This window comes from Condylura cristata, unplaced genomic scaffold (assembly GCF_000260355.1).
Source record: "Condylura cristata isolate star-nosed mole 26May11 unplaced genomic scaffold, ConCri1.0 scaffold00010, whole genome shotgun sequence".
Classification (NCBI taxonomy): Eukaryota; Metazoa; Chordata; class Mammalia; order Eulipotyphla; family Talpidae; genus Condylura; species Condylura cristata.
In genome coordinates this window covers 4,355,551-4,371,640 of record NW_004567111.1, presented here as the reverse complement: position 1 = coordinate 4,371,640, position 16,090 = coordinate 4,355,551, and the positions used below count along the sequence as shown (strand labels likewise).

At 46.7% G+C, this 16,090-nt stretch overlaps 1 protein-coding gene across 1 annotated transcript in view; it reads right to left on the bottom strand.

Moving 5' to 3' along the window:
* NALCN (sodium leak channel, non selective) overlaps positions 1 to 16,090 on the bottom strand; it is a 222,990-nt gene that overhangs the window by 118,232 nt on the left and 88,668 nt on the right. Inside the window, exons 11-12 of the mRNA XM_004680052.2 lie at positions 12,040 to 12,207; positions 7,465 to 7,656 (exon numbers count right to left, since the gene is read on the bottom strand). Of these exons, the coding sequence (XP_004680109.1) occupies positions 7,465 to 7,656; positions 12,040 to 12,207 (360 nt within the window). The remainder of the gene's footprint in view (positions 1 to 7,464; positions 7,657 to 12,039; positions 12,208 to 16,090) is intronic.

Below are 16,090 nucleotides of genomic sequence, written 5' to 3'. Positions count from 1 at the left end.
CTGTCTGGTTGCTGCTAGGAATTTAGCGTGGCGTGTAAGAAGTTGGGTTCCCAAGTCATTTAAGAACAGCTCTAGCTGCTCCTGCTGTTGTCTGTTACACTGCAGACACAGTGGGAACTCCTCCCAGATTCTTCTACTGCTTTGTTTTTATTAATGGAGGAAGATATCGAGCCCTGAGAGAATAGGGCAAACACCTGACCACAGGTTCTATATTTTGTAGACAAAATTCAACCAACAAAACATTTTAAAATAGTTATACTAAGTTTAACTTAAAAAAAAAAAAGGATTTATTTTTTATTTATGCACACAAGAGTTGGGGTGTAAGCCAGAGGGATGGGAAGACTCACCGGGGCAGAGTGGGGGGAAGAACAGGCAAGTATACTGAAATCCATTGCTGATGGGAGGAGTAGGGAGACAGGAGAGGTCTGCTGTGCCATGCAGGTCACCTCACTGGCCTGGGATTGAACTCCTGCCCCAGTGGCTGGTGATGGCTTGACAGCAGTGAGACTTAACCCCTGCGCCACCAGGGAGGCTCAAGTTTACCTGGAGTAACTAAGATGCACAATGCCTCTCCCTGAAAGCTCTCATTTATTTTTTAAAGTTGGCTCAATGGAACAGATTGATTCCTAAGATAGCATTAGTGTCTCATGGTGATTAATACTTAGAAAACTGCCAATAAGACTACTGATAGGAAACTACCAAAAGATAATGGGGTGTATAAGAGGTGCTCCCCGAAAGAGTGCATTGCTGGAATTAGGGGTAGGGATAGAAGGATTCTTTCTGCAGCGAAAAGCTCGAATCCAGCAGTGTGGGTCAAGGACACAGACGAGCACCAGCAGGCCCAGCAGGGACGAAACTGTCCTGGTGTGATTCATGCACATTAAACCTTGAAAAGGATGTGCATGAGCACGATGCTATTTTCTCACTAAGTCACTGATGAATCACCACAGAAATAAATTCAAAAAGGAGCAACAGAACCTCTGATACTACAGCAGACAGGAAATAAACTACATTTATGGAATTTCAGAGGAGGGGGCTGGGGAGGGAGATGATTACATTAGGCTCTATCATTAAATTACTTTCAAATATAAGTCAAATTGCTATTTGTGTCACCAGAGTCCAGACTGGGTTGGCAATTTGCCCCGAAGCCTTAGATGCGACCGCCGTGATCAGACCAGGGAAGTTTTAACATAATAATGGCCATAGGAAAAAATGAAAAATCACCTTCTCTGTTACCTGGGATATGTTGGAAATTCCTCAGTTGGTCTTAAATTTTCATCTTTGGTCAATAGAAAGAATTTTTTTTTCAGTGAAAATACCTCCTCAGAGAAATAACATTTCTTCCAATGCAACCACCCTCCACATAAATGTCTGCTATTCTTCAGGACAGAAATAGAGAAGTAGAAATCTTCAATGGCTCCCCTGTGCCCAACCCCGGTTACTGAGGATGCTCAACAGCCTGACTATGGACTTCCCTGCAGTTGTTTCTCATCTTTTCCTCAGTGACTAAGGAGCCCCCACAACCCCCAGCTTACTCTGTTTTCCTTGCATGTCATTTCATCTAATGTCATGGCCCAAGTCCTTATGCTGAAATCATATGTATTCCTAAAGCGAGCTCTCCCTAAAGCTTGCAGACTGCTATTCCCTGGCAGCCACTGCTTCCTCTTATTCAAGTTAGGTAGCATTTGGAAGCACAAACTAGGGTCCTAGAACTTTTAAATACTTTGCAGAACATCTTTGAGATCATTGTTCACTAGCTGGTTCTATTGAGTTATTTCTAATGTGGCTACTCTGGAGTAAGTTGACTTCTTCCTTGCATTCTTGATTAGGCAGAAGATAAGATATCACACAGGAGAGCGGTAAACTTTCATGTGAACAGAACACATGTGAAATGCGACCTACAGTTGCCTATCACACCACAAGGAAAATCAATGAACTTCTGCCATGCATATTCATATGATTAAGGCTTGCAAACAGGGATGAATGACAAAAGCAATGAAAAGAAACAGTGTGCTGTGAGCTCAGATGAGGCACACTTACATTGAACAAAAAGGTAAGTGACTGAGTTGATTCCTACAGATGCATAAACACATATAAGATTGTGCTGAGGACATAATCAAATATGAAAAGTGATTCTCGAAGGGAGGGCTGGGCTTTCCCTTCCCTGTGGAAATGTTTGCGAAATGTGTGTGCTTTGGTGACATTACATATTATTCTATTAAAAGGCATTAAGCGCGGAGCCCCCGAAAATGTACAGTTCATGGCCGGTGTCTTGGCAACCTAGAGGCAAGTTGCTTTCTGCTAATAAACTTAAAGATAAACTGAACGAACTGCAGTGAAACTGCCAAAAAGGCTTTGTGAAAAACTACAGAAAATATGTAATTGTGCCCCCTCCCAACCCCTTTAGTGTGGAAACACTGGTGCATCTCATCAATGCCAAGCGGCCATGGGAAAGTCAATCTAGCTCGTTCTTATAACCCAGCCTGAGCCCCACCCAGAACCTCACAAGAGGGTGCCATCTTTCTTCTTCTTATTTTGATTTAAAGGTGCGTCTGTTTGACCCACACCTGAAGAGAAGGCTACTGTCTGCTGATGGCAGATTTTACGAAATTCTGTCAGTCCATCCATCCGTCTGTCCGTCCATCCATCTTGAAACAAACTGAAATATGTCATGAAAAAAATATAAATATGCGAGAGAGGAAACTTCCAGCTTCCTTTCCCCAACCTCATGAGACTTGCCTGGAGGCTTCCCTGTCTGTCTGACACCCTGACTCGGCTTCCTGACGCTCAGATCTCAAGACACAGGGGAGAGTACTGCAGAAGGGAGGGGCGCAGCCCATGGGTGTGGAGACCAAGGCTGAGCGCACCGACGCTGGCTGCCTGGGATGGGGGGAGCCAGGGACAGCAAGGGGCAGACGGAAGTCTCCTCGGTCTGCCCCCTTGTGGGCCACTTCGCAGGTACCATTGGCCTTGGAGGCTTCTTGTACCAGCTGCTGTAGATGCTAGTGCAGAGCAGCAGGAGCTCTGGAGGCAGAGATGAGCCAGGAAAGTCTAGCCCAGGTTTGCCTCTGACGATCATCGGGGGTTTTGTCGTTGTCTCCCGGTGTCCGTAACTTGCCACAGGATTAATCTAAAAGAATCATGGATGCCCGGCATCTTGCCAAGGATTCCTTTGGCAGCTTATCCAATGATGCCAACGCAAGAGTGGAAGTTGGCTGGAGCACAAGGGGGTGGGCTGAGAAAGGGGCCCTTGGTCCAGAGTATGAGACCAGGCAGAGAGGACCTGCTTCTTGTTTCTTCCTCTGAATATTTTTTTTCCAATTTTTATTTATTTATTTTTAAGACTTACTTATTTCTGCATACAGAACTGGGGTACAGGCCAGAGGTGCAAGGCGGTGAGAAGCTTCACCAGAGAGAGTGGGGAGCAGAACAGGCCGACTGATTAGTACACTGCTGAGGGGAGCAGCGGGCGGGTCAGGAGAGGTCTGCCACGCCATGTGGCCACCTCCAGGGCAGGCGGGGATCGAACTCATGCTGAAGTGGCTTTAGCTTCTTAGTGCAGCGCTTTAACCCACTGCACCACCAGGAAGGGCCCCTACCTCTGCATTTTTGCATGAAACCCAGAACTGTGGCATCCACGTCTGCTGACATAAGAAGATGACACAAGGAGAAGCAGCTGCCCAACCTGGGGGTCTCAGAGAGAAGGGCTCATGCTCATGCACCTCCGGGGGCTGGCAGCCCCTATCAGGGTGTCCACCACTTTGGGTTAAGATCCAGGGAAATTGGGGTGTGGCAGCACATGCTCCCTCTCAAGGCTTTCGGGTGAATCCTCCCTTGTCTCCCTCGCTTCAGAGCCTGCTGCGGGCCTTGGGGCCCCCTGGGTCCAGATGCCGCCACAGACCCCCTCCTCCCCCCGTGTCTTTGCATCTCTGCTCTGCGTGCGTCTGTGTCCCGATCTCCCCTTGTAAACTCTCAGTCATGGGATCACCGGTCCTCGTGGGCCCTCGAGGCCTCTGGCCGTTGAGTCCCGCACGTAGGGTCTGTGTGTGTGTTGGCTGAAGCTGGCCACGCACATGGCCGGGGCCAAGGTAAAGATACACTCAACAGCTGTTTTTCTAAGTTCCCATTTTCCTCTGAAATGTGATCACACATTTGTGATCATGTGATCACAGAGTTTGTTCTCCCAACGTGCTGAGCTTTGGCTGATATTATCATTAATCCACCCACCTCAACACCCAGCCCTGGATAATGAGCGAGACATCGCATGAGGAGGGCAGGGAGACAGATGAGTGTTGAACAGGAACCGAGCACCGCCTGTCAGGTATTTTTAGCCGGCTTCCTGATAATTCTCTCCCAGGCAGCCCCACCGGTGAGGGTGCTTTATCCGACTGGGGATGATAAAGCCCACTTTCTGTAATATTTTTAACATTTCTTTTAAAATTTGATGATTTCTCAGGGATTTAACTCTTAGTTGCATTCATGTGAGAGGAAGAACCCACGTCCTCTGCTCACCCAGCAGGCTGTCAACACTGGCAGTGGCTGAGGGACGGATGAGCCCCCGTCCTCACGGCTTACATTAAGGTGGCCAGAGTAATCGTGCCAAAAGGCGTTATGGAGCGATCGCCAGGCTGAAGATGGGTGCTACGTGACTGCTGAGCCAGCTGGAAAAGAAAGCGAATCCCGCAGGACTCAGTCAGGTGGGTCTAAAACAGTTCACTGTAAACAGGGACTCCTAGTCCAGCTTCAAACATTTTATGCAGGATATAATTTTCCTTTCGAGCTGTCCAAGTCCAGAGTTGGGTTGTCTTGTACATTATTCAATACACACAATGCTACAAGAAAAATACTACTTTTACCTATATCTTAGATGGGGTGGGGGGAAGCTTAATTTGTCTAGGGTCATAGAGCTAAAAAATACTGGAGATGAAATCAGATGTATGTGGTAAGAAGTACCTGCAATGCTTTTAATGCACGCCTCCAGTCCTCAGCCACAACTCCAGTATTCAGAGACTGTGAAAAGACCCAAAGGTGTGGTGTCTTTTCTGTTAACGTTTTTTTGGTAGCTCATTTAGTGACAAAAACCTGTTGCTATTTACTTCATGAATCTCATGTATTTGTCTGAAGGTTGATGTTCTGCTACAGAAATTAACGTGTTTCTGTATGCTAGTACAGAAGGAGGGTGCTGTCACCTTACAATGCCTGCAATTTCCCTAAACTCCAAACACTATCAGGCTTGAAGAAGTTCTGGGAAAGGGGCTGAAATTGGTGGGTTTGGAAGGAATGGTCTAAGATGAAGGTATGACATGGAATTCAGATAAGAACATGTAACCGAGGGAAAATGTCTACACCAACGGCCGACCCTTTGTGACCTTGGATACTGCGCTGAGTTGAAAGGTTAGGGAGAGAGACCCAGATGATCACAGGCTCCCGTTACTGCGTGAAACGGACAGTCCGCTATTTGCATCTACCCTGAGGGGCAAGGGGGTGCAGACCAGGAAAAGGTGGGTACATGCATCACTACCTTTGGGGGCCACCTCCCTGCAGGCAGAGCTGCTTTTCCTGTTGTGGAGGCCGCTCCAGGGTGAGGCCCTGCAGGGTGGCAATGAACAGGCTCACAGGGCAAGTTGGCACCCACACCTGACTCGGTGCTCAGCCATGGGGGTGGGGGGTGGGGTCCCATCTCTGGAGGGAGCTGGTGGCAGTGACTCAGGCTCGGGCCAGGTGCCTCCTTGAGCATAGCTGCACTCCCAGCCCCAGTGGGAGGTCCCTCATGGAGGGGCCCAGTGGCCTACTTTTTACCACTCGCCCCCATGTCCCTTAAAAGGCAGGAGGCCACTATGGTGGTGGCACAGGGGTGATTTGGTGATGGGAAACCCGTGGGGATTACAATTGAGATGAAAAAAAAAATGTGAAAAATGATGTAAAAATAAACTTTTTAATAAAAAAAAAAAAAAAGAAGGAAAAGAAAAGAAAAAAAAAAAAAGGCAGGAGGCCTCTGCCCAGGGGGTAAGAGGATGGCTCCACTGATCCCGGGGCCACACCCAGCACAGTGTGAAGCTGAACACTGGGGAGCTGGTGGACCCAGGCCTGCTGCAGGCCTGGCTCTGTGCGGCCCGGACCCTGGGCAGCCGCCAGCTCAACGCCGTGTGAGCTGGTCCTTCTGCCATGCTCTGGAGGCCACCTTCAGCAACCTCTGGCCTCCTCCCGTCCCCTCAGATGCTTTTCCCTCTTACTGCCGCCTCGCTGGCATTTAAACGCTGTCACACTTTTATCCAACAGAAAAGCGACTCATCAGCCCTACGCTTTCCTCTGGCCACAGAACAGCCTTGGTCCTTTAAGTCCTGGGTGAAGCAGTGGCTCACTGCTGTTGGACCTTTGGCACTTGTGTGTCCACAACCTGAGCTCTGCCTTTGGCTCCATCCGGCTGTTCTGCACAGCCTTCTCTTCCAGGAAGCCCTCCTAGTTCCCGGGTTACGGGCCTGACCTGAGCCGGCCTTTATCGAGGTCTGTCATGCTTCGAGATCACCTTCTGTGGCCTCATCCATCCTCACCTGAGAATATCTCAGCACTGGGAACCAGCTAGATGTGTGTCCGGGGACCCCCAATGATGTATGGGAAGATGACAAGTCATCTTCAGTCTTAGCACAAGATCGTGGAAACATACCCCAGGTCAGACAGTCTGTTTGGTATGAAAACAGACACCTCTACCCTCAGCATGTATTTTTAAAATGATATATTAAGTTCTGCTACTACCACCAGCGTTTTCTTGCCATTTGTATATTGCACTTTATGGCCTAACTATATTAGCTTACGATGAAGAGAGACAGATAGGCAGAGAGGCAGATTTACTTTTTGGTCATTAGACATTTTTTTCATGTCTCTAAACCCCCACGGAGTTCACCTGAGGCTGCTCTGATTCGGGGTTGCATCTCCACATGCTTTCTGTTTCCACGTTGGTCGCTCCTTAATTTCCTGTTTAGCCTAAGTGAACGGCAACGAGAATACAGAGGCACGTACCAGCTACCTTCTAAAGGCTTCAAACTTGAAGTTTACATATGTTATGACATAGAAAAGCAAAAGCTTCCTCTTAGAACAGGCCCGACACAAAAACACAGGACAGTGAAGCAGACTTCGGCAGATTAACTATTCCAAGCACAATCGTGCAAACTTCATTTTGAAAGTCAGCTAGGTTACTACCTAGGTGTGAGAAGCCCACCTGGCAGCTTAACTGGCTCCAGCCTCTGATGACTAGACTATTACCAGAACATGAGGGTGAATGTGTGACCCAACGGATGGCGTGAAGGGCATTCAGAAGAGGGCGTTTCAACATCTCAGTGGAGCCAAGTCCACACCATCAAGGACGTGACACTGTCTGGAGCCACCGGAAAGTGAAACGGCCTTGACGCACATCACCATTACCAAAACGAGAATAGCAAGCTCCACGCACGGCGTCTTGATTCTTACCCTGGGGAAGGTGGTGAATCTGTCCAGTTCTTCCACAAAGCAGAACATCTGCAGGCTGATGGCCGACATCACAATCAAGAGGCTGGCGGTAAACACAACCAAACTCCCGAGCTTTTTTCCAGGACCAAATATCTTGTACACAAAGTCTTCTAAGGCTGGCGAAATCTTAATAAGTCGCACCACCCGCAGCACCTAGGAGAGCAGCACAAACACAGGCCTTCGGTCACATGCCTGCGCTGACCCTTGCCTGTGGTCCAGCTAAAACTTCACTTTTCACGGTACTTTACAGAGTCACACGTTTTCATTTCACCCCCGCAGACAAAAGTCGACCAAGATCATAGCTGAGATCTCTCTCCAGCGCGAAGCCTGCCACGGCGCCAGAACTCAGTCAGCCCCAAATCAAGGAGCGTCATTGATAAAATGACGGAACGCCGTGATTGAACACACCACGGGGTAATTCAAAGTCACAGATACACAGTGTTGACATAAAACTGGTATTTTTCTCTTCTTGAAATATTCATGAAAACAGTTAAATCGATATGCACTATATTTACTGTCTCCTAAAATTAATCTTCCTGGGAATGACAGGACGTCCATCAACCTATTTTAAAGGCCTTCTAGGGAGGAGCCTTCTCATGGCTGAGGCTGCTGGCTTACCGGCCATTCTCTCCTTCCCTTAAGGGACAGACCTTCCTGAGTGGCAGCCCAGCAGGGCTTACCAGGGCTACATGTTGTGTTTTCTGGCCCTATTTGTAGTCTAGGGACCTGTGAGCTAAATGTAGACGCCGGGGAGATGAAGGGTTTTGCACTTGTGGTGCAAATGAAATAAATAAAATAAAATAAATTTGCCCTGCACACTCTTTTTGCACCTGCTTCTGTCTAGAAAAGGGAAACTCCCGGAGTAGCCCCTCTGGAGCAGAAACAAACCCTGTGTCCCTGAAGACAGAGTCAATCCAGCCAATAGAACTCCTGAGAATTATGGAGGTGGGAGCAGCCTACCTACCTTCCCCGGACACCCCGAGGCCTATCTTAGTAGGCCCTGTATTTTTTTATTTTTTAAAGATTTATTTATTTATTCACACAGAACTGGGGTACAGGCCAGAGATGTGGAGGGTGAGAGGATTCACCAGAGACAGAGCGGGGAGGGGGAGCAGAACAGGCAGATCGACGAAGTCCACTGCTGAGGGGAGCAGCGGGCGGGTCAGGAGAGGTCTGCCGCGCCATGTAGTCACCTCCGGGGCAGGCGGGGATCGAACTCATGTGGAAGTAGCTTTGACTTCTTAGTGCTGTGCTTTAACCCGCTGCGCCACCAGGGAGGGCCGGCCCTGTATTTTTACATCACTGTTCTCTCTGCTTACACACACAACCACAAACACACAGCCACAATCATATACACATACACATTCAAAGACTCTGGATATGGATGCACTCACTACCTTCGCCCACTACTAACCAACAACTTCATTTGCTTATTCACTCAACGAATACTTATGATTATATGCTGAACGCTGTGATGGACAAATAGGATTGAATCGTTCTTATTATGAACGGTGTAGCGTACAAAGACACAGCTCTTTAGGGCCTACTTCATGATTACAAATACAAATCACTGTGTCCTTCACAGCTGCCATGCAAGCATGGAAAAACAGCACTTTTTATAGCTGTTTTGATGCCATCAATTTTCTGACGATCTTGGCATTAAATACCATCGTAAGTTGACTGTCAGTCCAAAACAGCTCAACACCACTCAGCTTAAGGTGTCCATGGAGGCTTCTTTGGAGAGACAGACGACAGTCTGTTTTGAATACAGTAAAGGAAATGCTTCCAAATCCTAGATTTTAACATGTACATGCATACAAGGTTTGGATTTTTCTTTTTCAGTCCCTCGCCCTCAAATCTTCCTGCATTTGGTATATCATTCTATGAGGTGCAGGTGGGACTTCCTGACACCCCTGACCCCAGTCCTGACCAGGGTGATGAAGTAGATTATCTTCAGAACTTCTGGGATTCAGAAGATGTATTCTATTTTTCATTCCCAGTTGACATTATATAAAATTCACATATGCCAGAGCTTCTGGGAGCCATCTTTGCCACCACATGGTGAAATCTAGTTTATAAATGACACCAACCCACAAGAAAGGTGAGTGGAGAACAAACCTGAGCCCAGTGATGTCACTTTAGACCCTGAATTTTGCTACATTTCCTTGGTCCCAGCCTAGACTTTGAATTCACAGGAAATAATGATGGTTATAAATACCTGTTGCCCACAGAGGAAAGTTAAAAAATATTTATTCCTTCATGTTTACTTAAAGCCCCAAACAAATTCCTTAAAGAAGAAAATTTACGTGAGGAATCAAGTTACTCAAAGTAAGCAAGTGAACACGTGCACAGTTAAGCGAACAATTTTTCCTGTGGTGATTCTTAACATTCCCAAATCAGAACATCTTACACTGAGATCATTTTTCTAAATACCAGGCAAACAGCTTTACGATAAGAGCTATGAAAATACTGACATTCATATTAATATCCAAAACAGTAGATCTCACATTTTTACCAGATTTTTTTTTTTTTATTCTCAGGAATAAATGATTCTGTCTCTAATTCAGGCAAGTTTATAGGAACAATTAATAGCTCAGATTTCAGTTCTGGGTATTTTCCCCACTTGTATTAAAATATTTTTGAAAGCTTGCCTAAGTAATTTTGCATCTATCCTAAAATCTAATAAAAACAGCCTATGCACATCTCTGCAATTTTGACAAATTCATAATTTATTAGTGGAAAGAAACAAAACTAACTCTCACATTGGGGAGTCAATTAGCATTTCCAGGAGGTAAGTCTGATTCCTGGGCAGTAAAATCTTATCAGTGACTCTAATTACGCTGTTCCATTTATCTGGGAGTAAGTGTGCTTTTCACTGTCTGCCTCAAAAACGGTGTTTTGTCTCCTTATGAACATGAAATAAAGTGAACCAAACTCTTACAATAAGTCCTGGGGAACATTGTGAGGCTATTTCCAAAGCACGTTTTTGCAGTCACTTTACTAAGTCTGTCTCTTAAACATCACTGGACATTAGAAGTGAGATTTTATAGAAATCGTGTGAGGTATAAAATGAAACCTCTTAGGAACGAGTTCCCACCCTTTGTTAGCTAGGTGATCACCGCCAAGTTATCCACCCGCTTAGAACCTGTTTGTACGTGTGTCCTCCAGCTCACAGGACCTCCACAAGAAAGAACGAGACAATGAGCCCAGCACCGTGTCTGGCACACAGCACGTGCACATTAACCAGCCGGCCCATGTCGCCCTGCTTCTCTGAGTGTGTCAGAGGCACGTCTTGCATGACTCTGACCGGCTTCCCTAGGACAATGCTGGCCCCTTTCACAGCAGCCCAGAGGTGCCTCCTTCATGCTGTTCTTGAGCTCATCAAGCTGGGTGGCTGGAAAAATCTGTAAATATACTAAAGAGTATTGGGCAAGTCAATATTCTTGAGCTGTGGTCCTCTCTACTCAGAAAGCACGCCCAGGGCTGTCCCATCGCTGGCTCCTTCACTTCACCCAACCTCTGCTCAGTGTCCCCTCTGCAGAAAAGTCTGGTAGACGCTTCTCTGTAATAACTTCCCACCCCGGTCTCTAGCCTTTCAGTCCACTTGTCTCTGCAGGTGGCGTTTCTGAGACTTGCCCTCCATGGTTTCTGTGGACGTTTGCCCTCTAGATTTTAAGACTACTCTGGTGAGGATCCCTTCTCTGTCCTCAGGGGCAGAGCACCACCTGCACACAGTGGGTTTGGCGGATATTTCAATGAATAGGTAAATAATAACAATTATTAGTTCCTGAGAAAACTGATCTTATAACAGGGGCCATTTTGTACCGAGTGGTCAAGTACATTTAAATGAAAAATATAAAATCCCTTAAGGAAGACTCGCCGCCAGCACGATGAAGGCGGATCCTGTGAGAGGAGACCCACGAGACCCAACAAGGGCCCCCTGGGGCCCCGGAAGAGCCGATCTGTGCAGCGCTGTCGGGCCCCCAGGGGGAAATCTGCAAAAATCCTGCTAATCCATGAACTATTTGTAGGAGCATTTCCACTTATTCCTGTCAACTTTCAGGAGCTTTAAAAACAAGGCCACCGTGGCCCTCCCTGGTGGCGCAGCAGGTTAAAGCGCAGCACTGAGAAGCTAAAGCCACTTCTGCAAGAGTTCGATCCCCACCGGCCCCGGAGGTAACCACGTGGCGCGGCAGACCTCTCCTGACCCGCCCGCTGCTCCCCTCAGCAGTGTACTTCGTCGATCTGCCTGTTCTGCTCCTCGCTCTGTCTCTGGTGAAGCCTCTCACCACCCCTGAGCCTCTGGCCTGTACCCCAGTTCTGTATGTACAAAAAAAAAAATCTTTAAAAAAAAATACAAGGCCACCGTTTATGAATGCACTGCTCAAGATGCCACTGAGTGTAGTGTGTTTGCATTTACTATATAATAAACATATATTACTATTACATATAGTTGCAGATAGTTGTTATAACATACCTGGGATTTTCTCTGGAAAGAAAGACACTCTAAGGAAAAATAGGCATTGTTCATTTTACCTGAAAGTATGTGAACTGAGAGTGATAGAGGTCTGGATACACGTGAAGAGTTGTTCCGATTACGAGTAGAAGCTCGAATTTGTGGAGAGAAGAGCTGATGTACCCCGTGAAGCCCAGGCACCATATCTTCAGGAGAGCCTCCAGATCAAACAGCACTGTGAAAGCCACCTGGGGGAAGAGAGAGGCAGCCACGTGGGCAGCTGAGACTATGATTTATTTCACAGAATTTCATGTTTGCTGGTGGATGGATTTCAGCCACTGTTACACAGCACGAGGCACCCCCAAGGACCTAGAATGACTTTCCATAAAAAGCCAATTTTCAAACATGCCAACTAGAACACAGCCAACCAGATACATCTTAAGCAATCAGAAAAACGGAGATGAAAATGTTAGACACCTGTGGGTGGTATCATGTCTTTGCTATCTACTACTTGTTATTATCTGCACGTCATCATTTCTTATAGAATTACTGTAGAAGTTGTTATAGACACAGGATGACTTTTTGCCTGATTTGTATTTTTTTTTTTAAAGATTTTATTTTATTTGTGCATACAGAGCTGGGGTACAGGCCAGAGGCTCAGGGGCAGCGAGAGGCTTCACCAGAGACAGAGCGGGGAACAGAACAGGCAGATCAACGAAGTACACTGCTGAGGGGAGCAGCGGGCGGGTCAGGAGAGGTCTGCCGCGCCATGTGGTCACCTCCGGGGCCGGTGGGGATCGAACTCAAGAGGAAGCGGCTTTAGATTCTCAGTGCTGTGCTTTAACCCGCTGCGCCACCAGGGAGGGCCGTGATTTGTATTTTTAAAAGAGAACATTTCTACAGTACATCCCATCTTATAAAGCAACTTGCACATTACGAACCATAATTAAACTAAATTTTAAAAGTTTAAGTATTAATCAGCTTTGGGCAACATAAGCAAGGAAACTGGTGTGTCTATTCAGGCATACATTAATCTATATTAACATTACATGTCTGCATTAAGGGAACTAATGATCAATATTATTAATAAGCTACCTCAGCTCCTTGATCATATTAAATCTATGACTCTGTCAGTGCACATGAACATTTAACCACTGCATGTTATCTTTCCTACATTTGTTCTGTGGGCATGGACAGTCCCTTCACAAAGAAAGCTGCAACTGGAATTAAAACGTACAATGTCTGATTAATTTTAAAGAAAGTGCTCAAGAGTCAGTGCTGACATCAGAACATCTCTCTTGGGGAAGACACCAAGTGCCTTATTAAAAGGGAAGGACAGAGAGCAACTTGCTTCTCAATTTCAGGCCCACGGGGAGTTTCTGGAGGCATTTACTTCCTCTCACCTTTGGAGAGTGTGCCGAAAACTGGAGTTGCAATGATAACATTTTTAGGAATGGCACCTAAAAGCAGCGAGGATGGTTAATTTAGTTGTGAGGAGGAATTAATATTACTTCTCAATCCAGCACACCTTAGACCCAGCTTCCTTCTTCATTTAAATTTTCATGTCCCCTTTTAAGTATAAAAGAACAATACATTTTAATTGTGAGCTAATTCCAGATACCAGAGATTAATACAATCCCTCGCTCGCCCACCTTTCTCAGGTGACTCATGTTATCCCTCCTCTCCATGGCCTTTCACATACATCACATCAACGGGGCTTGCCAGTGATGGGATGCCGCCCTCAATTTTCTCTAACGCTGATGCACAACCTCCAGGCTCAGAGCTATCAACCCTGTCTGCACCTTATATCAGCTGCATAAATCCCCTGAGTATTGACTGTTGGCTGCATTCAACATTTCCCTACTGATTCGCTGAAGGGTGCTTCTTCCTTGCAGGCTGCCAACAGCAGGAACGTTGGCTGGGCACGTGGCCACTTGCCAGATAAGACAACAGCTGTCAGTCAGTCAGTCTGTACATTCTGGGCCTTCCAACTACAGATGGATTCTCAAGTCTAGCCTCACTGTGTGTCTTAAGCATCAGAAAAGATTAAGAAAGATGCTTTCAAATGTTCTGGTAAATCATTGCCTTTTGGCAAGGCAGGAGGGAGGCCCCAGTTCTTCTTTCTGCACAGCCAACTCTTCTCTCCTGGTGGGGGGTGTTTGCAGCTGCAGCTGCCAAGGGTTTTCGGGTCCCCTCAGGGCAGCTCCCGCTTCCAGCCATTACTGCTTCCTTCCACCTCACTTCTGACCTTGAAAATACCCTTCATTTTTTATAGATCATGGTTTGCTCAAATTATTCGTTTCTCTAGCCTTTTGTTGATTTGAATATTTTCCCCTGCTTTTCTAATCTCCCAGTTTAATTTATGCTATTGCAAATCAACCTATTCCTTTTGACTGCTGCATGAGAGAGTGAGCTCCTCTTTCAAACAAGCCTACTTGCTCACCTCCCACTCGCTGCCTGCATACAAGCTCCTCTGTGCCCCTCCTTCACCCCACTTTCCAGCGTCACTGCTCCTCCTAAATCCCGCCTTAGCGAAAATCACTCATGTGCTGAGCAACAGCTTCAGAATCGTAATTGTTTCTTTTTTCTCCAGGACCCTTATTGGAAATTTTTGTTATCGTTTATATTCAATAACCACCTCTCTGTTCCTTTCTCCTCCTCTTATCTAGCCCTATGGGTTGTGATATACTTATGATTAGCATACTTTGGCGTAGTTATCGCAAATAAATATCACAGCTTGGGTATTCTTTTAACCCTTTCCCATCTAAAATGCATTTTTAACGCAGACTGAACATCCCGGCCATCCCGATGCCAGAGCGGGCCTTCTCTCTGTCGATGCTGCTTCGCTGGCTTGATTCTCCATTATTGTCAGTCAATACTCCCCATGTTTTTCTTGCTTTTGCAGGTTATTTAATCCTCTGCAGAGGCTTAAAAAAGCATTTTTATTATGCGTAGCTGCCAGGATGTGCCTATGAATCCATCCTCATTTCCTCGCTGCAAGAGCTGGTGAGTCTTTCACCCCACAGATTTGAGCTTTTCCTCTGGTGTCTACGATCGTTTTTCTGCCCTCATTCCTCTGTTCCTGCAGGAACACCCCACCTCTGAGGGCTTGACTCCCTGCTTCTCCGGCTTGAACTCTAGCATTTCCTGGAATGATTTTTTTCTGCTTAAACCTCTACATTCATAGTAAGATCTCATGAATGACCATGGCCCTTTCCAATTCATTTTTTGAAAGTTTCAGCAAATTCCTTTTGTGCCCGAATTATCATTCCTTGACACATTAAAAAAATAAAGTGGGGGGGGGGAGAGGGACTCCCTTTCCCTTCAAGTCCACCTGACTGAGAAACCCCTATAATGGAAGACATCTTGGATTTCTGTGTTTCACCCTCAATTTCTCGATCCCATTGTGTGGGGTAATTTTTCTGTGCTTGCTCAAGGCTGTCTGTTTTGTGTTTCTCTTTTGTGCATCTGCAAACAGTGGTCAATAGGGGTCATGGAGGGTGCTGTGGTTTTGTGCCAATGACCTAAACCCCACTTTTTGGGCATCTGGGGGAAGCTGGGCAGAGTGAGGATTCCGCTTGGGCTGGCGGAGTCAGCCCTTCCCCACCTCAGGAATCACTCAGCTCCCAGGGAGGTTCGCTTTCTGGTGGTCACGGTCCTTGAGGGTCCCGGACTCCAGGAATCCTGGTGGGCAGGTGACCGACTTCCCAGGCAATGAGATCTCTGCTGAGCAACAGCCTCCGGGCCACTCCGAGATGATCCTGCTCAGCCGGCTCCTCACTGGGTCCCGCAATATTGCCAGGACATCCAGGACCCCTTCTCTCCCCCAGGCATTTTTGGGGATTTTTGGAGAAACTAAAACTCAGAGATGTCCACCTGGGAGGCCCCACTGAGAGCACCCTGGCACCACGAGGAGAGGGTGCAGGCAAGGGCACCCAGCTAGCCAGTGCCCACTCCAGCTTCATTTTCAGACTGCGACTTTCATCCCAAAGGGAGGGATGTAGATATTTCAATATATTCTTTTAAAAATAGGGAGTTAATCCCCATGTTTATTGCTGCTTTATTTACAATTGGAAAAACATGGAAGCAGCCCAAATGCCCAAAAGTAGATGACTGGATTAGAAAGATGTG